The sequence below is a fragment of the Adiantum capillus-veneris genome, chromosome 7, assembly GCF_014529385.1.
Source record: "Adiantum capillus-veneris isolate H3 chromosome 7, ASM1452938v2, whole genome shotgun sequence".
NCBI lineage: Eukaryota > Viridiplantae > Streptophyta > Polypodiopsida > Polypodiales > Pteridaceae > Adiantum > Adiantum capillus-veneris.
In genome coordinates, this window is record NC_140937.1 from 100,806,174 (window position 1) to 100,833,888 (window position 27,715).

Genomic DNA, 27,715 nt, shown 5'->3' on the forward strand with positions numbered 1-27,715 from the left:
TCCACACCTCTGTAAGGCACAGAAAATTGATTCTCTCGCTGAGTCTGTATGGAGCCTCTCTCCGTCGCCGACGACGTTGTAGTCCGCACCTTATCATTGCTGCACTATTCTAAATGGCTGCTTCTCATTGCCATCTCCGCAATATTTGTTGTCCTTCTCCAAAACGCTCTCAGTAGCTGCCGGGCAGCTTCAGTAAAATGGCCGCCCGGACCTCCCGCCTGGCCCATCATCGGCCACCTGCATCTTTTCGGCCGTCTTCCCCACCAGTCCCTTTGCAAGCTCGCCCAAACCTATGGCCCCTTACTGGGCCTCCGCTTAGGGGGCATTCCCGTGATTGTGGCATCCTCGCCCCAAATGGCCAAGGAGATATTGCAGACCAACGATGCCACCCTGGCGTATCGCCCTCGCACTGCTGCGGCCGTTCACTTGTGCTTTGACAGCGGCGATGTGGCCTTCGCCCCGCTGGGTCCCTATTGGAAGTTTTTGCGGCAGGTGTATGCGACCGAGCTCTCTAGCCCCAAGAAAATGGATGCGTTCAGGTATGTGAGGGAGGGGGAGGCGCGCGGGCTTGCGCGGGTGGTACTGCTGCGTTGCGGGGAGCATGGGGCCCCAGTGGAGGTGCGGGGGAGCCTGGTGATGGCGTCAAATAACATAATCGGCAGGATGGCGATGGGGAAGAAGTTTGAGGACGTGCGTACTGCAGGCGCAGGGGATGAGGTGGTAAGCTTGCATAACCTCATGAAGGATCTGATTCATTTGTTGGGCGTTTTCTGGGTGACTACGTTCCAAGGCTTGCTTGGCTGGACCCCCATGGCTATTTGAAGCGAATGAGGAGGCAGATCCGAGCTTTGCTCCAAGGCGTGATAGACGAGAGACGGCAACATAATAATAATAAGAGTGTTGGTGCTGAGGAAAAGGGGCCTGACGACTTGCTGGATGGTCTGCTAGCTGCTTCTTGTACCAACGTGAATAATAAGGAAGTTCCCATGACTGAGAAGCACATCATGGCAGCAATCCAGGTTTGTCAGATTCCAGACTCGTTTTGTCAGATTGCTCTGTGAATTGCGTTTTTTTTCATCGAATTTTGTACGGCCTTGTTGGCTTGCTAAAAGCTTTAGGCTATAGTCACACGAGGCTTAGCTTTGCTGATTAGCTCTGACACGTTGCAGCTTCTGACCAGCTTCTTAACGTAACTATGCCTAAAAACGCATAGTTACAAAACTATGCCCGATCGCCTCGATCATTCTCTCTCTTGCTTGTGCCGTGCTCTTCCTCTCTCTACCTGCTGCTCTAGGTCTTGACTCTGAGCTTTTGTCAGAAGGTCGCCAGCTTACAGATAACTAAGCCGCGTGTGACCACGCCCTTAGTACACAAAAGGCGAAGGTGGTTCAATTTTCTTTGTAACACAAGTATCCTTGTGAATATGTGAATAGAAAGCTATTCTTCAAAACTGCATTTACTTTTGTGGCATGCTTCAAAAAGACTTTATAGAACTAAAGATTAAATAATACAATTATAAGAGTTTGATCCCATGATGTGAGGTCATTGTTCAAGGAAGGTGTATCTGAGCTTAGCCTTGAGCCGGTTGAAAATCAAGATTAGCCAGTTGCAAAGGGTGGTAGAGGGGAAAAAACTCGATAAATATACTAGAAAATAGTTCGAACATCTTGCAAATTCGAAAATTTTTACTAGCATTTATAGTTTGCATTTGTATAAGGAGGAAACTAGCCGCTTAAGCAAAAAGACTTTCTCCAGCATTGTGTGAGGTATTGATAAAGGGGCCTTTCATTTAAGGGTTTAAAAAATATTTATTTCACTAAATTGTCTGATAATTTTCTATGCTTATTAAATTTTTTTATTTTTTTATTACAAAAGCAATAAAATATTCTTTTGTTTTAATTCTTCATGTGTTTTTTTATGTTATTTTCTTTTTATTTCATTTTGTTTCAAAATGTTAATGTACAATGTGCACCTTTTACAGGTAGGGGATATCAGCTCTAAGAAAATTAAAAAATGGCCGTTGACGAGAAAATGTTTGAGGATATTTAGAGGTAGAGGAGTGAGAAGGGGGAGGCAAGCCACGTGGAGGCCATGTGTCCCAACTAGGGATCTCTCTCTCTCTCTCTCTCTCTCTCTCTCTCTCTCTCTCTCTCATCATAGAGCAGAGGTACGAATGCTTCATAAAGCATAGGCGAATAGAATCCCCCCCCTTCTCTCTCTCGTCTCGCAGAGGAGAGGTAGGCATGCTTCATAAGGCATAGGCAAATAGAATCTCTTCTTCTTTTGCTTCTTCTTCTCTCTCTCTCTCTCTCTCTCTCTCTCTCTCTCGCTTGCTCGTTCGTGGGGGAAGCTTAGGTGTAAGCTCACAAGGAAGGTAGATTTGTAGGCTTGCAGGGATGCCTCGAGGAGTAGGGAAGGGCAACATGCAGTTGGGAGAAGGTTTTGGAGACACGAGTAGGAGGTGAGGGCTAGGCAATGAGGGTAGAGGGAATCTTGAAAGCATCTTTCAATTAATGTATTTTCTTTTAAGCGAGTTAGTAAGAGTTGCTTTTTAAAAATAGCTAATATAATTTTATATTAAAACATAACAAAAATATCATATGATTATAGGCACTTATTTAAACTTAATGTCCCTCGTCCTCCCTTAACTTAGTAGGCCTTCGTGCCTCTTCAGCTTGATTCTCGAGTGTGAAGGTGGTTGAAGAACCCCTTTTTTTTTTTGAGACATTTTAGTATGAAGGTCCCTTCACTCTTGTGGATGTCTATGAGACAAGGATTATTTTTAAAAAAAATTGGGGGTTGTGCTTACCCACCCCTCCACGCATCTATGTCGATGTCTAAGCCTTGTCCTTGTCCTGCCCCTACCACACGAGATTGTCCCCCTCTTATTGCCCTTTTCCATTTAAACAAATTAACAAAGGAAAAGTTTTTACTTTTCTTTTCTCTTTCTCTTAACCCAAGGATTTTTCTAGATTCTAATTAAAGAGACATGGGTACAGACCTACTAGCACCTTTAGAGGGTATCCAATACACACGGAATGCAGTATTTATGTGAGAGGAAAGTGTGAACAACAAAAGTCTACGGACAAATGTCCAGAGAGCGTAGCTCGGTTGGGTAGGCATTGTGATCTAGTTTCAAGGTTGAAGGCTTGAGGCCAGTGTTCGGGAAAAGTGTGCCTCAACTTAGCATTGAGCTGGTTGCAAAATCAAAGTAGCCAGTTGAGGGAAGGGCAAGAAGGAGAAAATTCCAGTTAAAATACATGAAAAATAGTGTAATTTTGCAAAAATATTGGCTAGTATTGTAAAATTTTCAATTCAGATTTTTCTTGGAGGGATTTTTGTATGTTTGTGAAAATGAATTTTCTCGAACACTGCTTGAGGCTCACGAGTTATGCTCAATATATATTAAGCTGCAATGAGGCATGAGCGGATAGGAATTGGAGTATTGAAGATGGTAATGAGTTTGAGGAAGTGTGTTAAGATATCAAACTTAAGCCCAACACATGGCACACTTGTCATCTTGCCTACATTTATCATTTGCACAAAGTATGAGTCAAGATGATTATTGTCGGTGATGTGGCCTCCCTTTGTTTTAGGAAAGGGTTAGTGGATGACCACTCCCTACACCATCATGATTCTTCCCATGTAATACCTATTTATACTTGTGTAGCTTTGTCCTTGGATTTTTCAGTGAATATGCCGTTCTTTGGATGTAAAACAGGTCACACTTTTATTGTGGGACACGAGAGTCTGTACAATCAAGACGTGTGTGTGTGTGTGTGTGAGAGAGAGAGAGAGAGAGAGAGAGAGAGAGAGATGCCCATAGAACTCAAACTGGTGGCCCTAAACTACTGGGGGTTGCATTTTTAAACTAAGAAGTAGCGAATCCACGATTGCCAAGTGGAGAACTATGATACACCAAAGAAATATCAATGACTAACAAGTAGAGAAAAAAAACTCTTTAGCCCCAAGAAGATGGCGTCAGGGCTCGCGTGGAGTATTTGCGGTGTGGCAGTGAGGGGTGGTAGAGGTGTGGGGAAGCCTAGTGACTACCCCAAGTGGAGAACTATGATACACCAAAGAAATATCAATGACTAACAAGTAGAGAAAAAAAACTCTTTAGCCCCAAGAAGATGGCATCAGGGCTCGCGTGGAGTATTTGGGGTGTGGCAGTAAGGGGTGGTAGAGGTGTGGGGAAGCCTAGTGACTACCCCAAGTGGAGAACTATGATACACCAAAGAAATATCAACGACTAACAAGTAGAGAGAAAAAACTGTTTAGCCCCAAGAAGATGGCGTCAGGGCTCGCGTGGAGTATTTGTGGTGTGGCAGTGAGGGGTGGTAGAGGTGTGGGGAAGCCTAGTGACTACCCCAAGTAACATCATTTGTAGGATGGTGATCAGTAAAAATCTTGAGGATGTGCGTGTAGGCACAAGGGATGAGGTGGGCGGAAGTTTGCATAGCCTTATAATGGATGTACTTCATTTTTTTGGGATTTTCTAGTGGGTGACTATGTTCCGTGGGTTGCTTGGTTGGACCCCCAATTAGTGGACCCAATCTTTTCTCTAGGACATGACGAACGAGAGACGACAATAGCATAATAAGAATAGTGTGGATGATGATGAGAAGGAGCCTCATGACTTGTTGGATGTTATATTGGCTTCCTCTCACACCAACATAAATAATAAGGATGTTTTCTTATGTAACCAACACATCCTGGTCATAATCGTGATACATTCTAGACTTCTCTCGTTAAGGTTTTTGGTTTGTCTGATTGAGTGATTGATATGTATTGTACAAGTGATGTGCATTTTTACGTTGGGTTTTGTTCAATTTGCATTGGTATGTAGAATGCATCATATATTGTGAGAGAGGAAAGGGAGACCAACAAACACCTACAAATTTGCTAATAAGTGACTAGCTATTTTCAGTATCAAAGAGGTTCATTTCCGGCATTTAGAGCAACCCAAGACATATTTATGTGCCCCCAAAGTTGAAAATACTTTCTCTCATTTAATTTGTGATTTTGAAGTTTGGATTTTGTCTAGTGATTGTATTGAGTGATATGAGGAGATTGATTCGGTCAATATGGGCAGCTTTTTAGGCATTCTAGTTTATGAACTTCTAGCAATTCCAATAGATCAATAGCAATGCATATACAATGTTATCGTTCATTGATTTTACACTTTACTAGCTGGCAAACGCTTGTGCTCCTTTGTTGGAGCTTTCATAAGCAGATGACTGCAAACTTGTAATTTTTATTGTCTTACATTCATATCATTTTATTTTTCCTAGGACGTGTTCATTGGAGGCTCCCACTCATCCGCTATAATTAACAGTGGAATGGGCTTTGGCTGAACTCATAAACCATCCAAAGGTAATGAAAAAACTTCATGAGGAGTTGGACAATGTGGTTGGAAAGGGAAGGCTTGTTGAAGAGAGTAGCATTCCAAATCTAACCTATCTTGAATATGTGATCAAAGAGAGCATGCGTTTGCATCCAATTGCACCATTTCTTGTTCCACGTGAAGCCAAGCAAGAATGTACCATTGGAGGTTTCAAAATTTGTCCTGGTACTCACATATATGTCAATACTTGGGCCATAGCTAGGGATTCTTTTACATGGGAAGAACCTCTTGAATTTCTCCCAGAGAGGTTTTTAAATGAAAACATTGACTTAAGGGGCCAACATTTTGATTACTTGCCTTTTGGAAAGGGACGAAGAAGATGCCCTGGGTGGGCTTTGGGCATCTCCAATGTTCGTCTCATGCCTGCAACATTGGTTCAAGCTTTCACATGGAATTGTACCATAAGTGAAACAAGTCAAGGAATACTTGATATGTCTGAGAAGTTTGGAATAACTCTAGATCTTGACATGGCAAAACGTTTAGAAGCTATTGCCACACCTAGATTGCCTCTACATCTATACTGAGTAACTACTGCATAAAAGATGATTGCTAAGACCCTCCTTAGTATGAATTCCAATTAATGTAGTGATTGCCATTTTCTCAGCTCTCGTAAAATATTTAAGAAGCCACTTCACCCCACAAAAACACCCTAGCACAATGACTAGGCTCGCTTTTTCATTGTAAATAGTGTGCGTCCGTTTAGGATTTTTTTCACATTTTTTAATGAAATCATTGAGCGAGTCATTGGGCTAGGAGACAAAAAATAAATTTACAATATTACGGTCCTCAATACATGTAAATATTTTTTATCGAACAAAGGACCTATGTATAAAGGGTTTTTTTTATAAAAGTATTTATATAAATATATATTCCTAGGTGTGCGTTATCATGCCTAAGTATGCTAGCTTCCATCGCGTGTGATTCCTTATACATATTTTACTAACATTCTATCCCTTAAGATCTACTCACACAAGCCTTGAAAAACCTTTATGTGACTTCATCGTAAATATTCAACGGTAACCTTATCGGCTCCGTCATATTTTTTCCATCCCTCCCAGTTAAATATTCATAAGTACATAGATCTCATCTTCAAATAAATTCCATCAATCACTCAAATTAGAGAATAACTGAGGATCCCTTCCCTCATGATTTTCCTCCTTTTATTTTATATATTTCTTGCCACCACGCATCCCATGTGTCCATTTTTCATGACTAGCTAGCCTATCTTCTTATCCCACAAATATATATTATATTTGATACTTATCCTATACCATACATGTGTGCACGCTCCTTGGCAAATATTAGGTCATGGTTGATGTATGGGGGGCTCACTTGGAAGACTACAAATGAAAAAGAATCAAATAGTGGCCCACTTCAAGCCTTATTAGGTGCTGCAGGGATAGCTTTTTGCTCAAATTTTGGCACCTTCTTTTGATCCGAATCTGAAGATGTTTCCAAAAGAGAAAATGTAGCTCGTGAGCTGAAGTATTTTTCATAAAGTTTTCAAAAATTTCAAGTCAAGGGCGATTCTACATGAAATTTATGGCCGACTTTAAAACTGCCACCTCATACACCAGAAAATCTTCTTATTTTCTCTCACCCTTCCACATACCTACTCACTCTTACACACTTCTCCCTCTCTTTCCCACTCCTAAACCTGCAACTCCCATGTCCTACCTCTTCACCATTGCCACTTCTCTCACACCTCCATAGCTTTCGTCCTCCATTTCTACACCCCTATGTGCTCCCCTTTCTCTCTACATATATGTCCATATTACCATATCCTCTTCAGCTTTCTAAAGGACTCCAAAACATCAGCAAAAATCCAAGGTTAACCTCTACAAATGAAGGTTTTTATCATGAATTATCCAAGGTTTCAAAATAACATAGCTTCATCGACACGTGCAACTTCGCCATGCTGACCGCTTCTTCTACCGATGCTGTAAAGACGTGAATGTCAACTTCTCCAAAGCTTCAACCTCTCTTTACAAGCTTATCCCTTCTCTAACTTTTCTCATCATATATCTCACCATTTTGTGAACGATTTTGTAAATATTTTGTAGTGATTACTACTAACCACTAACCTTATTGTAAAAATACACCCTCTACTATCTATTAAAGTAGGCACTCCCAAATTATTCGCTCAATCCTCTCTCCTTTCATCCTCAATAATTCTCTTCCCTTGAGCCCACATCCATGTGACTCAAAGGATAAGAGAGACCCACCCTCATTCAAAAAATAAAAATATGCATAATCTTTGATTTCTTCAAATGAACTTGATTAGGTCTAATCCTAATCAGAGCTTCTAAAACCTATAAATAGAGTCGTTGTCTCTCTTGTAAATCATCACATGATCACACTACACCACACCATTCTCCACACTTAACACACCACTCTTCAAGCCTAGTTCTCTAAAGTGTGTGCATTGTGAGTGCTCTATTCCATCACTACACATAGGTGCATGGAGAAGCTTGAAGTTAGTTATGCCATCTAGAGGAGTGGAGTGATTCCATACTCTTCATCACACTTGTAGCCTACTCTTGTGCATAAATAAGATTTATAGTTTTGGGTGCAATTGCATGCAGCAACTACGACTCTTCTCTCCAAATTGACTTGATAAGTTGTCTCATCAGGTGGTTGAAGGTATATTGTCCTTGAAGTCTTTTGTGCCATTTCATGCTTGGGTTTGAGGGCTTCTTGGATTGTTTGCCTAAGAAGTCAAATGTAAGAGGGTGCTCGGTGAGAGGGCTTCCGTGATCCTAAGACAATTTGTGTATTGGCAACAAGGTCAAGTTTTGTGTTGTCTCTCTAATTCTCACCAAACTTTGTGTGCATCTAGTCTTTAAGGCTAAGATTGAGTTGCTCAAGTTGATTTGTACTCTTTACCTCTCTCTGGTGTGTTGAATGTTTGTGTTTGGTGTGTGTGGCTATCTTGCATTCCCCTCCCATTGTGTGTTTGAGTACAAGGAGATATCGTGTGCATCCTAGTTCGCATTTACAACTAGGTGGTGCCCCTTTTCTTGTTTGGTTTCTAACTGTGGGTTGTTGTTGTCTTTGATTGTGTTTGCCCCAACCTTAGTTGAGAAACACGGGAGCCTCGAAGAGTGTTTAGAGGCCGCTCTTCTTGTTGACCGCCCCGGACCACCTCAGTAGAAATGCCTATAACATTTTAGTTATGAGAAAAGTGTTATGAGTAACACCTTATGATAATTGGGGACTTGTTCTTTGTTATGATCTTCATATATCAATATCAATTTTGACTTGGAATAATATTTGGACTTTGTGATTGTATTTCTTGATTCAAATTTATTATTGTTTTGGCAAGGCATCCCTCACATGAGAGGGAGTGTAAGTTGACCTATCTAAACTTTAGATGAGCTATGTACATTGTCAAAACATTGATTGGATTGGGCATCTTTCAAGATTTGAAAGAAAACTATTGAGTATCACGATATATTCAAATGCACTCAGTTTGACACTAATAACTGGTGTTGCAATGTATAAGTAGTGCTAGCTTCTTGTTGGGTTGTATCTTGAACACTAGAGGTGAATAATCTTTTGCATTTCTTCTAGTTGCTTATGATAGTTAAGTGCCATTTCTATCCATTGTTGTTTGCTATCATGCGCTTGAGTTAGATTCTTCATCACATACTTGGCATTATTTTCTTCATTACATTTTTAAAATTTACTAGCTCAATTTCCATTGTGGGACTAGTTAGCTTTCTATTAGCTCAATCATTGTCTCTCTCCTACATGTTTGTAGGCCAATACATCGTATTCATAGATGGATATAGTGTTTTTTATGACTCCATAATCCAAACTCTAAGATATGGCCTTGTAGGAAGGTTACATTTTCTCTTAAGTTTGCTCAAACACCTCTTTATGGGGTTCTTTGAGTCTTAGCTTTATGGTTAACTTCTTATAATGCGTACTATCTAGTTGTGAAATTGGAATATTTTACTATGGGAGTCCCAAATGCTAGACATATACTAATCGGATATCTCTTGGAAAGTCTCTCCATGGATTAATGGGAATGCACCTCAATGTCTTGGGTGCAAGCATGGAACACTAGGTTCCCCACAAACATCAATGCACTTGGATTGCCATGGAAGATAGTGAGGAAAATCTTTGGTGCAACATCTAAAATAACAATAGAGTATTTGAGCCAAAAATTTATGCCATAACTTTAAAAGCTAGCCTATACACAATTTTATAACTAGAAACAACCTCCATAGGGTTGCTTTCTCACTAGTGTACGACCACTGTAGTATAACATTCACAACTGACTATGTAAAATGTTAATCCAACGAATGGGGAAGCTAACCATGCTAGCCTAGAGTGCAAATACTATTTAGACCAACCACTTCATTGGTGGTGTCACGGGAATCACCTTGTGTGCAATGCGAGCTCAACCAAATCTGCTCTATGAACTACTCTACTTGGGACACAATGAATTCTCTTTCCTGCAACGAAATGTGACTCTACTGTTGGAATTAGGGTTGCAGAGAAACGCACACAGCTTGGAGAAGACAAAGGAAGCTCAAGGCACACAATAGAGAGTGTCTTACTTAGTGTGCAATGGAAAGATATATAGCCCTAGAGTAATGGGCGTATATACAATGCATGGGGGAAAAAACCTCCTAAAGAGGGAAAAAATGCCCCGGCGGTCCTCGTGTGTTCACACACATCACTACTACATGTATATGGTAACAAATCTTCCCTGGAGTGGTGCGGTGAACAAGAGCTGCCACAGGAGTAAAGGGAAGGGCCATGCCCTGAGGACATGATCAGTCCACAAAGAGGAGTAAGCCCAAAGCTTTGCGGAAAGCTTTGAGCTTCTCACGAGACAATGCTTTTGTGAAAAGATCTGCAAGCTTGTCATGTGTTGGCACATAAGCCAAGCGTATATCTCCTGCTGAGAGCCTCTCCCTGACATAGTGGCAATGCACCTCAATGTGCTTTGTGAGAGCATGAAAAATTGGGTTTCTCGCAAAACTGACAATGCGCTCTGACTGTCAGTGTAGATAGTGTTGGCAGTGTCTTGCCCAACACCCAAATCATCCATAAGGTGTCTGAGCCATACACACTCAACCGTAGCTGTGAAGACTGCCCTGTACTCAGCCTCACAACTCGAAGTGGCCATAGTAGGTTGCTTCTTTCTCAACCATGATATACATGAACTGCCAAGCATGAAACAAAAACCACTTGTGGACACTCTCGTGTCAAAAAGTAAATCTGGAGACAATGATCCCCCCTTGGCCCTAAGACAAGCCAAGATGTAAAGTGCCACTAAGGTAGCGAAAAATCATCTTGACAGCCTGCCAATGCTTAGACTCTGGGATATGCATAAATCTACTGACCTGTGAGACTGCAAGCTGAATATCTGGCCTCGTGTTGCATACATAAATGAGGCTGCCAACAGCAGTTTGGTAAAGAGTGACATCAGCAAGATCGCCAACATCACATGTAGATTCAACTTCAAACCTGTTTCCATGGGAGTGGCAATAGGTTTGAAATCCTCAAGTCCAAACTTACATGGCAAAGTCTCTATGTGACTTTTCGGACACAAGGCAATACCACCATCACATTGCTTAAACTGTATACCCAATTAATGATGCAATGACATCTTGAAAGTAGCATTCAAATCAGCCTTAAATTCAGCAATACATCTCTCATTTGGTCCAGTGATCAACAAATCATCTACATAAAGAACCACAATGAGAAGTACATCACCCTCACGCTTTACATACAATGTGCTTTCTGTTGGAATGTTATGAAAGCCTTGTTTGGCCAAATGAGTGTCAACTTTCTCATACCAACCATGAGGAGATTGCTTCAACCCATACAAAGCCTTGTTGCATTTGCACACTTTTTCCTCTTGTCCTTTCTTGACAAAGCTGCGAGGCTGCGTTACATAAACTTCCTCAAATATGTCACCATTCAAGAAAGCAGTAACAATGTCTAATTGATGTACATCCCAACCAAAATGAGCAGCCAATGCACATAGAAAATGCACAGTAGTCATACGAAAAGTGGGAGCAAAACGTCTCTTCATATGTTAAGTATGGAGCCTGATTTACCCTTGTAATTTTCTGTGGTAAAAGCGCACATTTGTAAGGCCCCCATTATGAGGAGAAGCCATCGTGCGTGAAGGAAAATCACTCACCAGAAACCAAAATTTTCACGGACAAGAATCCGGGGCAACTTTAGAGGCCTCAGGGACGGAGGCCCCCGAGACTTTTTTTTTTGCCGGAATATTATGGCCGGACGGCAGCCGAAAAGTGGTCGGAAAACAACCGGTCGGTTGGCTGGTGGTCGGAAGTCAATGGCCGGTGGCCGAATTCAAAAGCGGACTTGTCTTCTAAAGGGCGGCCACACATGGGCGGATTGGAGGGTCCGATTTGGACTTATTCGCACAAGGGCGGCTACACATGGCTGCCTCTCATAAGAGAGGGCAACCCTTTTGGCCTATAAAAGGAGGCCATTTCTACACACATTTCATAGTGTGAAGTTGATGCAACAAGGTGAGTGTGAGGTGGTGAGAGTGAAGCAAGGCAGGAGCTCCATTAAGGGTATAATCCCTTTGTAAACTACTTCTTCTTTTGAAGTGCTAAAGCCATTGAGTGGCTGCTTTCCCGTGGACGTAGCCCACATTGGGTGAACCACGTATATCGTGTGTACTCTCTCTCTCTCTACTCTATAATCTCTTGTGTGTGAAATCTCTCTCTCTCCATTAAGTAATCTACTCAAAAATCTATTTAGCTATGTCTTATTTCCTAACAACTGGTATCAGAGCAAGGTTTTCTCGTAGCTAAATTATCTCAAGGAAAGGATTCCTTGAATTGAGTGGGAGTTATGGCGGAGGAAGGGAAGCTCACGATTGAGAAGTTCAATGGAAAAAACTACCAACATTGAAAGATGCAGATTGAAGACTATCTCTACCAGAAGGACCTCTATTTGCCACTAGGCGGTCTTGCGAAGAAGCCCGCAACAATGGCAGATGAAGCATGGATTGTCCTTGATCGAAAGGCACTGGGGAAAATCCGGTTAAGCTTGGCATCAACGGTGGCCTTCAATGTTTCGGAGATGAAGACCACGGAGGACTTGATAAAGTCACTTGACGACTTCTACGAGAAACCATCAACATCCAATAAGGTATTTCTTATGAAGCGCTTGTTCAATCTAAAGATGGCAGAGAATGGTTCAGTTGCAGAACACCTAAATGACTTTAACACAAAAATAAGTCAACTTCGATCGGTGAAAATCAATTTCGATGAGGAACTGCTAGCTCTCCTTATACTATCATCTCTACCAGATAGTTGGGACAGCCTTGTGATGGCTGTAAGTAATTCTATCTCTGGTACAAATACTCTTAAGTTTGATGATGTTGTGGGTGTTCTCCTAAGCGAGGAAATACGAAGGAGAAGCACAGGAGAATCATCAAGTGCTGCATTGTCAGTGGAAACAAGAGGAAGGCCTAAGGAGAGGTTCAAAAGCCAAAAGGGTCGTGATCGCTCAAGATGGAGCAAGTCACGCACAAAGTCAATTCTTGAATGTTGGAAATGCGGCAAGAAGGGCCATGTCAAGAAGGATTGCTGGTCCAAGAAGAAGAAGGAGACAAAGTCTCAAGACAACAAGCCAACATCGGAAGCCAATGTGGCAGGTAAAGTAGAGCAAGCTGCTCTAGTTCTCTCATTAGACAATGTGTCTAATTCCTGGATAGTAGATTCCGGGGCTTCATTCCATGCGACACCACACAAGCAACATTTCCAAGACTACACCGAAGGTAATTTTGGGTATGTATACTTGGGAGATGATGAAGCTTGTGAGATTGTCGGCAAAGGTACAGTTTCTGTCAAAACTGTTAACGGAAATGAATGGAAGCTTAAAGATGTTAGGCATGTTCCTTCTCTTCGCAAAAATTTAATCTCTACAGGACAATTGGACGATGAAGGTCACAACATTGCATTCGGAAACAAACGGTGGAAGATCTCAAAGGGATCTTTGGTGGTTGCCAAGGGAGAAAAGGTCGGTACACTTTACTTGTGTACTGTTAGCACGCAACCTTCAGCTTGTGCAGCAACTACAGAAGTTGACAGTGCGGTGTGGCACTACCAACTTGGTCATATGAGTGCCAAAGGAATGCAAATCCTTCAAACAAAGAAGCTTCTACCAGGTTTGAAAGAAGTGGACTTAGAGTTCTGTGATGATTGTGTTTATGGTAAACAAAAGAGGGTAAAATTTTCAAAAATCAGGAAATGAAAGAAAAAATAAAAAACTTGAGTTGGTTCATTCTGATGTTTGGGGTCCTACAAGTACACCATCACTTGGTGGCTCATTGTACTATGTATCATTCATAGACGATGCGACTAGAAAAACATGGGTTTATGTCATGAAGAATAAATCCGATGTATTTTCCATATTTCAAAGGTGGAAAGCCTTTGTGGAGAATGAAACAGGTACCAAGGTTAAATGCCTCAGATCCGACAATGGAGGCGAATATTGCAGCCGAGCTTTTTAAAGATTTTGTGCTAGCAATGGCATTCGGAGGCAAAGGACAACCCCAAGGACACCTCAACAAAATGGGATTTTGGAAAGGATGAATAGGACAATCATGGAACGAGCACGAAGCATGCGGCTACATGCAGGCCTACCGCTTGAGCTTTGGGCAGAAGCTGTAAGTACGTCTGTGTACTTAATCAATCGGTCACCCTCAACGGCATTGGACGGGGGAGTTCCAGAAGAGGCATGGACAGGTAAACCGGTGAATTATGCATTTCTCAAAGTGTTTGGGTGTGAGGCTTTCATGCACATAGATAGAAGCCTAAGATCAAAGCTAGATGCAAAGTCCAAAAAGTGTTTCTTCATTGGCTATGGAGAAGGAGACTTTGGGTATCGCCTATGGAATCCTGAAGATGGTAAAATCTTAAGGAGTAGGGATGTAATTTTTAACGAACAAAATATGTACAAAGATTACTTGGAAAGAAAACAAACAAAAGAAATAGGTGATGAGTACATGGAGCTTGAGGACGGTGAAGACTCAAGGACTGCAAACGGTGACAATGTGCAACAACGTCAACCAAATGCGGAGCCTCAACCTATTCCCCGAAGATCTACAAGAGCAAGTAGACCTCCAGAAAGGTTTGTTCCTTCCTTCAACCATCTCTTGATCTCAGATTCTGGAGAGCCGGAATCATACGAAGAAGCTATGCAACATGAATCCAAAGAAGAATGGACGAAGAGCATGCAAGTGGAGATGGACTCACTACATCACAACCAAACATGGGAGTTGGTTGAGTTGCCTAAAGGTAAGCGGGCACTTCAAAACAAATGGGTGTACAAGTTGAAGGAAGAAGAAGGTGGGAAGAAAAGGTACAAGTCTAGGCTTGTGGTAAAAGGGTTTTCTCAAAAGAAAGGTATTGACTTCAATGAAATATTTTCTCCTGTTGTAAGAATGAACTCAATTAGGCTTGTCTTAAGCCTTGTGGCTGCTCATGATTTAAATCTCGAGCAAATGGATGTAAATACGGCATTCCCTCACGGTGACTTAGAGGAGGAAATCTACATGCTTCAACCAAAGGGGTATGAAGTAAAAGGTAAGGAGAAAATGGTTTGCAGATTAAAGAAGAGCTTGTATGGTTTAAAGCAAGCATCAAGACAATGGTACTTGAAGTTTGATCGATGGATGTTGGATCATGGATTCACAAGATGCAACTCAGATCACTGCGTCTACACGAAGAATTTGGGAGATGGGAAGTTCATCATCCTAATGTTGTATGTTGATGACATGCTGATTGCAAGTGCTAACATGCATGACATCAAAGACCTAAAAGAGGAGCTATCTAAATCTTTTTCAATGAAAGATTTAGGTGCTGCAAAGAGGATACTTGGTATGAAAATATCAAGGGACAGGACGAAGAAGACAATAAAGCTATCTCAAGAAGATTACATCAAGAAGGTACTAGAAAGGTTTGCAATGCAAAATGCAAAACCAGTTTCTACACCTTTGGCTGGTCATTTTAAACTAACGAAGGATATGTGTCCAAAGACACAAGAGGAGCTAGCCTATATGTCTAAAGTTCCATATGCTGCAGCGGTAGGTTCTCTAATGTATGCTATGGTCTGGACAAGGCCAGACATTGCACATGCAGTGGGAGTTGTGAGTAGGTTCATGGACAACCCAGGTAAAGAGCATTGGCAAGCTGTGAAGTGGATACTTAGGTATCTAAAAGGGACAACAACAAATGCTTTGTATTTTTTGGAGGAACTGATATTCTTCTAGAAGGGTATGCTGATGCAGATATGGCAGGTGACAAAGATACTCGAAGGAGCACTACTAGCTATGTGTTCATGGTTGGAGGCATAGCAGTAAGCTGGGCTTCAAAGCTGCAGAAAGTGGTTTCACTTTCTACCACGGAAGCATAGTATGTAGCAATGAAGGAGGCAAGCAAAGAAATTTTGTGGCTTCATAGATTCTTAGAAGAGCTTGGATTCAAACAAGACAATTGTGTCTTGTACAGTGATAGCCAAAGCGCTATCCATCTTGCGAAGAACTCAGCCTTTCATTCAAGGACAAAGCACATTGAGGTGAGCTATCACTTCATATGCACTCTTTTGGAAGAGGGACAACTGAAGCTAGGAAAGGTCCATACAAGTGAAAATCCTACAGACATGTTTACAAAAGTGGTCAATAAGGAGAAGTTGAGCTTTTGCTCATCTTCAATCGGCATTCAAAGATAAGAAGCCAGAATGGAAAGCAGTCACACGTTTGGTTTGGAGATCAGTTTCCAAGTGGGAGATTGTTAAGTATGGAGCCTGATTTACCCTTGTAATTTTCTGTGGTAAAAGCACACATTTGTAAGGCCCCCATTATGAGGAGAAGCCATCGTGCGTGAAGGAAAATCACTCCCCGGAAACCAAAATTTTCACGGACAAGAATCGGGGGCAACTTTAGAGGCCTCGGGGGCGGAGGCCCCCGAGACTTTTTTTTTCGCCGGAATATTATGGCCGGACGGTGGCCGAAAAGTGGTCGGAAAACAACCGGTCGGTTGGCCGGTGGTCGGTAGTCAATGGCCGATGGTCGGAAGTCAATGGCCGGTGGCTGGTGGTCGGAAGTTAATGGCCGGTGGCCGGTGGCCGAATTCAAAAGCGGACTTGTCTTCTCAAGGGCGGCCACACATGGGCGGATTGGAGGGTCCGATTTGGACTTATTCGCACAAGGGCAGCTACACATGGCTGCCTCTCATAAGAGAGGGCAGCCCTTTTGGCCTATAAAAGGAGGCCATTTCTACACACATTTCATAGTGTGAAGTTGATGCAACAAGGTGAGTGTGAGGTGGTGAGAGTGAAGCAAGGCGGGAGCTCCATTAAGGGTATAATCCCTTTGTAAACTACTTCTTCTTTTGAAGTGCTAAATCCATTGAGTGGTTGCTTTCCCATGGACGTAGCCCACATTGGGTGAACCACGTATATTGTGTGTACTCTCTCTCTCTCTACTCTATAATCTCTTGTGTGTGAAATATCTCTCTCTCCATTAAGTAATCTACTAAAAAATCTATTTAGCTACGTCTTATTTCCTAACATCATAATCTATCCCTTTTTGTTGTGCATAACCCTCTGCAACAAGTCGAGCCTTATGGCGATCGATCTCACCATCTGACTTGTGTTTAAACTTGTAAACCCAATTCATACCAATGGCCTTTTTGCCAGGAGGAAAATCACATAGAGTCCATGTGTCATTTTCTATAAGTGCATCATATTCTGATTGCATGGCAGCCATCCAATTCTCTAAATTCTCTGCTTCATCAAAAGATAGAGTATCCTCAACATCATGTCATCTAGACACAACCGAAGCATAACAATCTGATGCATAAGATGCATGACAAGAGCCTGAACGAGTACGACTAGAGAAAGGTGCATCCAATTTACTATCACCCAAAGTGTGCACCAACCATTTTGGCATACCTCTAGCCTGGTCATTTTCAACCCTTTCCTCATTAAGTACATCATGTACACTCCCAGAACCGGAGAAGAGGCATTGTTGGCACAAGTGACTAAATTTCCATGAGGGACAGACTCAAGAGAGGTGAACAATTCACGATGTGAGGTAATGTGCTTTGTAGCACCACTATCGAAATACCACACATGTGAATCTGCAGCAACTGACAAGCATGCATCACGGACAACAGGATTGTAAGTGCACTCTGTGCTAAAACCCATTCTGCATCAACATCAGCATTGTAGTCTCCTTTTACAGAAGACTCAACAATGGCTGCATTTGTAGTGGAAGGAGCATTTGCAGTGGAACCACCCTCTTTCTTCTTCGCCTCTTTGGTGTTCAACTTAGGACACTGCTTCATCAAGTAATCATTAGCTTTACAATAATGGCAACGCATCTTCTTGTTGACCTTATCACTAGAATTTCAAGACGCATTGCTGCCAGCAAAAGCATTATGAACAGAAATTTTACCACTCGTAGCAGAACCATAAGAAGTGGCTGCATTGTTGTTACCACCCTTTCTTTGAGAAGCAATAAACGCTTCTTCAATTGCACGCTGCCTAGTCTTGTTTTTTCTGGAAAGTGACTCTTGCAATAGCAATGTGCATAATGCATCAAATTTGACAACTTCAGGATTTCCTTGGGTCATCAGTCTCCAGGTACTAGCAAAAGTCTAGTAGGAATCTAGTAAGGCATCAAGAACAGTCTGCACAAGGGAACTCTCTGAAATGACTTCACCTATAGAAATAAGTTGCTCATTGGTATCCTTGACACCAGCAAGGAAAGTGTCCATATCATCTTCTTCATGCATAATCTTCAAGTCCAGCTCTTTATGCAGCAAAGCAATTTTAGCTTCATTACGACTTGCATAAAGACCAGCCACTATATCCCAAGCCTATGTTGTAGATTTTGTTGAATGAATGTGAGGAACAATGGTGCACTTCACAGACAACGCAATCAATGCATGAGCATGTGCATCCTTTACATCCCAACGAGATTGTTCTGTCGTAGGCAAAACAAGGCTAATAGCAGCAATCCTTGTAGCAAGACCTGCAACATCCTCAACATCGCCGGCATCCTCAGATTCAGGGCGTACATCAATGCCCTACACAATATTCCAGACGCCCTTTGACACAAGAACATGTTGCATCATGTAAGCCCACATAGGGTAATTGTCTCCATCCAACATGTCCTCATCAGCAAACATCTTGAACACATCTCTGTTGTTATCATCAATGTAAATGCTGCACCTAATGTGAAAACTGCCCAAAAAGAGAAGAAACAAAGCGAGAACAACACATGCTATATAGCACAAACCATAGAAGACTATAAGGCACATGTTATGCAAAAAATGGTACTGATCGAAATTCTGCACAAATGACAAAATAGCCTGTGCAGAACTATCTGTAGTGCAAATGGAGTCCGAAATGAGCCCGAATCCAAAATTTGAGCAGACTCATCTCTACGAGCACTCCCAAAAATTTTGTCGACCTGTGAATGCTTGCCAAACCTCACTGTAATCGGAGAAAGTGAGCAGGTATGTGCTGGAGAAGCTGCGACTAAGCTCGGGAGGACGTAACCTACTCTGATACCAATTGTTGGAATTAGGGTTGCAAAGAAACGCACACAGCTTGGAGAAGACAAATGAAGCTCAAGGCACACAATTGAGAGTGTGTTACTTAGTGTGCAATGGAAAGATAGATAGCCCTAGAGTGATGGGCGTATATACAATGCACGGGGAGAAAAACTTCCTAAAGAGGGAAAATTTGCCCCGACGGTCCTAGTGTGTTCACACACATCACTACCACATGTATATGGTAACATCTACAACATGGAGGAGTGTAGGTCCTCCTTGTTTTGTGCAAGAGGAGACAATGTGTGTGCATAAATACATGTTGCAATGCCTCTCTTCTAGTATGCATCTACTATTACTCACAATCCAATTAGCAAAATGAAAATTTAAATGTCATCGGACACTGTTAAGCAAGAAATATTAACAAGTACTATTGTTTAGAAACTTCAAAATAGCATTATGCATAATCACTTTTCACTTCATGATGCAATGCCTCTCCTCTATTATGCATATATTATTACTCACAATCTAATTAGCAAAATGATATTGTCATAATAAGTAATATCTAATTCTGGGGGGGGGGGGGGGGGGGGGGGGCGCATCTGCAAAAGAGCAATGTGCAAGAATGGGCTTTAAAGACCCTAAGGTTCATCCCATTAATTAAGACTTCCAAAATGCTAAGGTTCCAAAATTCAAAGGTTGTGTCCAATGGTCAAGCTTAGTTAAATTGGATGCTTTGTGTGTGTACAAAATAGTCTTCAAGGCTCCTACATAGGAGGGGGCAAGCCTTGCAAGTAGGTGATGAGAGAGAAACACACACACACTCACAAGCTTCCTTTACACAAAGGGAATGAGGGACACATGTCAGCTCCCTAGGCTAGATGCCCACAAGGTGCACTCAAATCCTATTGGATGGCCATGGAGGTGGACCAGTGAGAATTAGGCTAGAGTAAATCTAGTTTAAGTCATTTAAAAACACTTAATAAAATAATCAATAAGAATTAAGCTGTCTAGAAGACTATTGGACTCTCCCAAGGGGTCCTATGAGCATCTAGCAGCCCAATGGCTTGCTTGATTCCTATTGGCCAGGAGACAAAGGGGTCCAATGAGAGTTTAGTTGCATTAATTAATTCCCTAAAGCTCTCACAAAAGGGGGAAGGGGGACACATGTCCGAAGGCTATCACTTATGCTTCTTAAATCCTATTAGCTAAGCCTCGTGAGGTCCAATGGGGTGTTCGCGTGAGTAATTTGAATGAGGGGTCGAGCAAGAGAGAGAGGGGGCTGAATTTCTCAAGGCATTATTCCACACACACTCACACTGGGTGAAAGCATAGAATGGTGTCTAAATACTTGGTGTCCATGGACACCAAGTATGATGCTATGGATGGCACCATAGCTGGGCTTTTAAGTCAATAATTTTTAAAAGAATATAGGTAAGATAACTGACTTCACGACTCCACTACTCGGATTGAAAGACATGGAGCGGTTAGCACGCGTGGACCTCTCCCTATCTCTCCCTTTCTCTCTCTCTCTCTCTCGGACGGCCTCCAATGCCCATCTCCATCTCTCTCTCTCTCTCCTACTCTCCTGTTCAGAATATGGATGATGGAGACTCCCTTCCTCTCGCTTTGGTTCCAGCTCATACCTCCTCACAAGCAGCAATGGAGCTTCTTGAACTCAACAATGTAGAACAAATGGATTTCAGTTCACTCTTACAGTCAGGAAGTTTTGTACGACTTCATTCTTTTCAAACTACTGCAGACTGTTCCAGGATGGTGGACGACGGATTTTATGATGAGGCACATGGAATAGACACCATTCGTACGCAGGTGCACTCCAAGAGAAAGGCTTGTCTAAATGAGGATGAAATTATTGCAGTGAGGAAGTATGAAGCACAGGCTAAATGTGAGTACAGAAAGCGATGTCGTGTAAGAAAGCAAGTACAACCAATCGTCAACATTGGAGCGAAATATTTTCATAGGGAAGATTGTCATAGGGAGGACGTCAATGTACACACAAAGGAAGACAAGAAGCAACATACTATTCAGAATATTGTTCAGCACATTGTGAGACAGTTGCATAGTTACGGGAAAGAAGATAAGAATGCAATCCTTCAAGGTGTTTTCAATGATGATAGAATCTTGCCATTCTGTGAAGATTTGTATCTTCCTGCAAATGGCCTTATTTCTGCACTCAAGCTCTCCTTACAAAGATTCCAAAATCAGCTGACGAGATGTTTTTAAAACGAAGCACATTCAGCATGCTGGTGAATGGATTAGTGCATCATAATGGGAGCCAAGGTAGAGGTGTTACTCTACATAAAGTGGCAAAGCTATTAAATGTTCATCCAAGGAATTTATATTCACTTTGAGTAGACTTGACAGGGATCCTATGTCAAGTACGTTGAGGTTCGACTTATGAAAAAGGAAGTCTGAAAATGCGGGGTCCTTATTGGAGGAATTGAAGCAGACAATTATTACATTTTGGATAGAGCATAGTAGGGTGTCTCCAAATAATAAAGATATTTGTCGGAAACGATTGGGGCAGAAAACATTATCAAGAGCATCCCATACACTTACTTGATTAATCTCAGGTAAACATGTCCCATTCTTACAATGAATAACTCTCAAGTGAAACATCTCACTCTTATAAATAGCTACCCATTGGGTGTTATGGAGTTGTGTACATCCTACTATATGTGATATGTAGCCAAGTAATATGTCAAGATAGTCCATTGTCTCTACCTACGCTATTATGTGTGCTATACTTCACAAGTGTAGCCCAATGTCCATGTCTATGCTATAAGTGTGTCATGCAAAAGGAATCTATTGTAGTAAGATAGCAACATGTGTGCTATACAATAAAAGTGTGTGTAAGAATAGCACAATGTTCTTGTCTATGATATGATGTGTGGTATGTGAAAGAGCTATATTACATAGTCCATTGTCTCTACCTATGCTATTATGTGTGCTATATTGCACAAGTGTAGCCCAATGTCCCTGTCTATGCTATAAGTGTGTCATGTAAAAGGACTCTATTGTAGTAAGATAGCAACATGTGTGCTATACAATAAAAGTGTGTGTAAGAATAGCACAATGTTATTTTCTATGATATGATGTGTGGTATGTGAAAGAGCTATATTACATATTGAGAGCACTATGTGTGCCATATAGCGTTAGTGTTGTAATAAGAGGCCAATGTCCCTATCTATGCTATTATGTCATAGTATTTCTTGCAGTATGAGTGCTATATAGCATAACTATGTGTAATAATAGCCCGATGGTCCTGTCTATGCTATTATGTGTGCCATGTAGCAGGACTCTATCAGAGTATGACAACATCATGTCTGCTATATAGCACAATATACTTATCTATGGTATTATGTGTGCTATTAGATTTTATAATATATGAGAGCACTATGTGTGCTACATAGCAGATGTTAGTGTAATAGTAGCACGGTATCCATGTCTATGCTATTATGTGTGCTATGCAGAGTGTGAAATGTGTAATTATAGCACAATATCCCTGTCTATGCTCTCTTGTGTGTTATGTAGAAGAACTGTGTTATAATATGAGAGCACTATGTGTGCTCTATAGCAAACGTGTGTGATGTGTGTGTGATACACACTTGCATTCACACACATCAAAACACTTGCACACATAGCACACACAATCATGCATACGCACACACATTACACTTGCATACACACACATACATACATACACACACACACATATATAAACACTTGCATTCACAACATCAACACACTTGCATACATACACACATACACATATATAAACACTTGCAATCACAACATCAACACACTTGCATACATAGCACAAACACACAAACAATCATGCATACACACACACACATATTACACTTACATTCACACACACAAAATCATGCATATATCCACACACACACACACATATAAACACTTGCATACACACTTACAATAACAGTTACAGTAACAATTACAATGATGTAAGAACAGGTCGTTGTAGAGAAGAGGTATACAAATGTCAAAGTGGATTTGTATTTTTCCTTGACATGAGCAAGTTGAGAATGGTTTTTTTTTTAATTTGCATTTTATGCCGTTATACTGCTGAAATTTAGAAGTTTATATTTGTATTGTCATGCATACGCACACATACACATATATAAACACTTGCATTCACAACATCAACACACTTGCATACACAGCACAAACACACACACAATCATGCATATAGACACACACATATTACACTTACATTCACACACACATAATCATGCATACATCCACACACACACACATATAAACACTTGCATTCACAGACATCAACACACTTGCATACAAGACACCATGCATACACACATACTAAACACACTTACAGTAACAATTACAATGATGTAAGAACAGGTCGTTGTAGAGAAGAGGTATACAAATGTCAAAGTGAATTTGTATTTTTCCTTGCCATGAGCAAGTTGAGAATGGTTTTTTTTTAATTTTCATTTTACGTCGTTATGCTACCGAAATTTAGAAGTTTATATTTGTATTTTCATTGCTAAGAAGATTTTTGTTGTTTGTGGTTGATAGATTATGGCTCGTACACCATCTAAACGTGGCAGGACAGGTATCTCTCAAAGTAAGTTCAAATACATTAAGCTATTTGTGTTCTTTTTATTTGTCTCCACATACTCACTAAACTAGTTGTGTTCTTATTGTTTTTGCTTGTAGGAGTAGGATACACATTAAGGTCTAGCACTACAAGGCATAGGGCCAATGCACGATCTTCCATTGCTTCTTCCAATGTCCGTCGAAAGGAGGATATTTTGGGTGATGTGCATGAAGAAGAGGATATATTGAGTGATGTGCATGAAGAAGAGGTGTTCATAGATATTCATGCTACACAAGGTGAATTGGTGTCTCACAGCGTGTCTGAAGCAACAACAATTGTTGCTAAACCTCCCGATCATCCAACAGTATTTGGAAAGGGTGTTCATGGTCGAATATTGGAGGAGATTTTAGAGGGTTTTATTGTAAAGAGAGGTGGGGAACCTCCTAAAATTCCTCTCTGCAGATTGATGGAAAATGAATCCATTAGAGCGGTGGGTCTAGGCACTGAGGGCTTGGTGAAAAGGTTTGAGATGTCTGGATAGAGTGTGCTTGGAGCTCCATTTCTTGTGTCATTTAAGAAGCCAGGCCATGATCAACATTATGTTTTCGGCTTAGACAAAGATGAATGGGGGCCTATTTGGCGAGAAATAAGCGATGATTTTGATAATTCCCTTCCCCTTGAGTGGGAAGACTTAAGGGGAAAAAAAATTATCGTTTAGGATGGTAATCACCGTTTGAAAACTTGGATGTGCTTAATAAAAACACTTAAGTGATTAATTTTTTGTTTAATGTAAAGTTGACTTGTATTACTCTATGCTTTCTAATTTTCTTTTTTGTTGTTGTAGAATTTTCAATGATAAAGTGGAGACATTGTTCTGTGAAGTGTCAATTTGTCTATATTGATAGAAGTGCAGAGGGGGAGCTTATCCTAGCTTTGCGCTCTCAAAATGAGTAGGCACATTTGTTGTTTTGAAAGGTATTGCTATTACTTTATCGATGTCATTCTCCTGCCATTTAATTTAAGATATTGTGGTTTAGGATTGGTAGAACCATTGTGAGCACAAATTTTGGGCAGGAGATCTTCTTGTTCCAAAAACTGGCTGTGGCAAGCAAAGATTCTTTAATGAAAGACTTTCCCCAAGATTGGGTTCGATGGATAGAGGTAGAGCTTGCTTGTGAGAAGAAGGCATCCAAAGGGAGTTGGTACAATGCTCCTGCTCTTTTATTAGCAATGTTTATATGGAAGGTATATTTTTTTGCCTTAAAGTACACTTTTTATGTAATTTCTAAAGCTTGACATTATTTTGTAAAATCTTACTTTTTTTTTTCATTTGCTCTACAAAAGGAAGACTTTGACTTGTCTCTTATCAAAGAGATGCAAGAGATCAATGATCCCTTGATTTCACTCTCAGAAAAGGAAATGGTTGCTCGAGGAAGAGTAGAAAAAATATTCAAAGAAAGAGCTTATAAGGTAAACACTTTCTCTTCTCACCGTTCATGTTTTAATTTTTATAAAATTGTAAGTTGACATGTCATTTGAATTTGATTTATTTGATTGAAAAATTGATTTGATTTCATCTCATGCTAATGCAACATAGATGTTGGCCATTGCCAACCCCCCCAATGGCCAGGGGTTCTTCTCTTTATTATTTAACTTCAATTGGATAAGAGAAAAGGATCAAGTGGGCCTTACAAGAGACAAGGTCCACTCTTTGGCAACTTCTAAAATATCACTAGAGAGGTAATAATTTTTGGATAAAAAATACACATGAAATCATCAAATGAATCAATGCATTTATGGTTTGTTTATTGTTTTCTCTATAGGAAAAAGGAAATATTGCACTCTTTGATGCATTGCGGTGTAGATGATGTTACTTCTCAGCGTTATATTAGTGCAATGAAATTTAGAAAGTACTTACGTAAAGAGTGGTATTGGGGAAGTATCTTGAAGCAATGCTTGAGGATCAAAGGAAAAATGATTGAAGAAATGCCGGAGGGCTTTGAAGCATGGTTTCATCACCAATTGAGGGACCACATTGATAAAGCTTTTGTGGAGCTTTGGAGTAAGCTCAACACAAAAGAGTCGGATGAAAAATTTCCAGAGCTTATGGAATCTTGGAGGAGAGTATTATTCAGGTAATACAATTGATATCTTTATGGTTGTTATTCTATTTTTTACTTAGAGTTTGTATAATAAATAAGTCACTTAGGAAAGCATCTCAAATAAAGTTAACTGCATTTTATGTATATGGCTAATTCAGCTTTACGATCAAACTTTGTTGGAGAAGTTGCCAATTGCTGTTGAAAGCTGGAGGGACCTCTCTTGTGAGGAGTGTATGTATCCACTATGGATGAGAGATTATGGTTTGATTGCTTGGAAATTGAGTATTGCCCTTGGTGGCTAGATTACACTCGAGGAACCTACCCATGTGATGAAGGGAACTTATATAGAGGTTATTTTTGGCATTTATAAAAACTACAAAATTGTTAAAGTGCTCATACTATTTAGATTATGTTTGTGAGAAATATATTTTTGTTTGCTTTAGAGCACGCTCTTGAAAGAAATGAAAATGGTATTGAGGAGATTGGCTCAGCTTCCAAGAAAGCCACCTCTTCGAAAAGAGTAAACAATAGTACAATCTCCTCTATAAAGAAACGATTGGATTTTGTTAGATCCAAGAAGCCCAATAAGTCTCCCAAAAAGAACCAAAAAGGTGCTCAAGTCTCCACAGGTAAACTTGCTTGTATAGATATCTAGCTGTCACTTTCTTTCTACTCAACAATTCTTGATGAAATATTTTATTTTTTGATTATGCAGTGCCTTCCATAGATTGTGATGTGAATGTTATTGGCAACATGCTAGATGTTTACAAAATTTCTCTCGATGATGAGAAATGGTAAACACATGTGAAAAGAAAGCTAACTATGTGTGGTGTGTGTTGTGAATGTTTGAAATACATATATTTGATCGTATGCAGGATCTTGGATTTTCTTCATTCAGCCCATGTTGATGGGGAAAAGAGCAATGAACTGGCCTCTCTTTTGTTTGCGGATTTTCCAACAAACTTTAAAGTTGAAAATTTTTCGGAGAACGAGGTATGCATCCTTCAAAACCACAATGGATAGTCTATGATAGTTTTGGAACTTTAATTAAATTAACAATGCGTATTATGTAGGTCCCTCCATGGAATCAATTCTCTCGAAAATTAAGTAAGAAAGTGGCCGTAATAGCTTCAAAGTATGTGGCAGACAATGGGTGGTACATCACCTTAAGCTCCAGTGATCACTTTGGCATTGTGTCTAGCCATGCCATCGAGATGGGATTCAAAATGATGCACACCATCCTTATTTTGATCCCCGATGGTTATGTGAAAAAGACCATTGAGATTGAGAGAGTAAGTAAATTTATTTGTTGATTGAAAAGCATGCTCGTAGTTTTCTTCAATTTGATTACATTCTAATTGTAATTTGTAGGTGGAAACACTATTGCTAGGATTGTTTTATCATAAGGGTCAACGTCCTATCTACGATCGACGAGATGGAGAGAGCGTGGACAACAACTCTTTAAATGCCAAGTCCGGAATACTGGTGGAGCGCGCCGACGGAGAGTACATTGGAGGACATGCTCTTAGAGGTGCCGCCAAGTGTAGCCTTGACTTCTTTAGGTAAGAATATATGCTTCGTGCTATGCGTTATTGGACTATGTTACATAAAGTAAAAATGCTCATATTTTTGCTTTTTTTAGCTGGCTTGTGCGGACATTTACTACGGAGCACACCTACATTGTTGATATGTTTTCTGGATGTGGTGGCTTGGGCAATGTTTGCGTTGAGTTGTCTAGACACTGTCTCTGCATAGATAGTGATCCAGAGGTCTTCCATCAACATCTTTCACGCTTCAAGGCTCCATGTGTACGTGCTATTTCAGCAGTTGATGCAGATATCGATGAGGATACTGATTGGCAACAATATGAGCCCGGATCACATTGCCCTTGATTGACATCAACATTGGTATTATTTATCATTTTTTCTAGTTTGTGATTTTTATGGAACGACGTGTGACCATGGTGTTTGGGTGTCACTTTTTTGGTATTACTGAATACATGTTGTTGGTGTTGATCGTCCTTTATCAA

The 27,715-nt window shown here is 40.7% G+C and overlaps 1 protein-coding gene and 2 pseudogenes across 2 annotated transcripts; all 3 read left to right on the top strand.

Annotated features, from left to right (window-relative positions):
- On the top strand, positions 1–26,069 carry LOC147454330 (uncharacterized; annotated as a pseudogene). Its single transcript, XR_015188769.1, has 8 exons — positions 1–1,019; positions 23,563–23,611; positions 24,429–24,534; positions 24,622–24,829; positions 24,929–25,054; positions 25,182–25,324; positions 25,408–25,719; positions 25,845–26,069. The product of XR_015188769.1 is annotated as an uncharacterized LOC147454330 (transcript).
- On the top strand, positions 5,316–5,931 carry LOC147454331 (cytochrome P450 71AU50 pseudogene; annotated as a pseudogene).
- Positions 25,963–27,715, top strand: LOC147454332 (uncharacterized). The gene is made up of 6 exons (XM_086517318.1): positions 25,963–26,315; positions 26,402–26,480; positions 26,562–26,679; positions 26,760–26,978; positions 27,058–27,248; positions 27,329–27,715. The coding sequence occupies exons 1-6, from the start codon at positions 26,096–26,098 to the stop codon at positions 27,576–27,578; spliced, it is 1,077 nt and encodes a 358-aa protein (XP_086373444.1). The 5' UTR covers positions 25,963–26,095; the 3' UTR covers positions 27,579–27,715.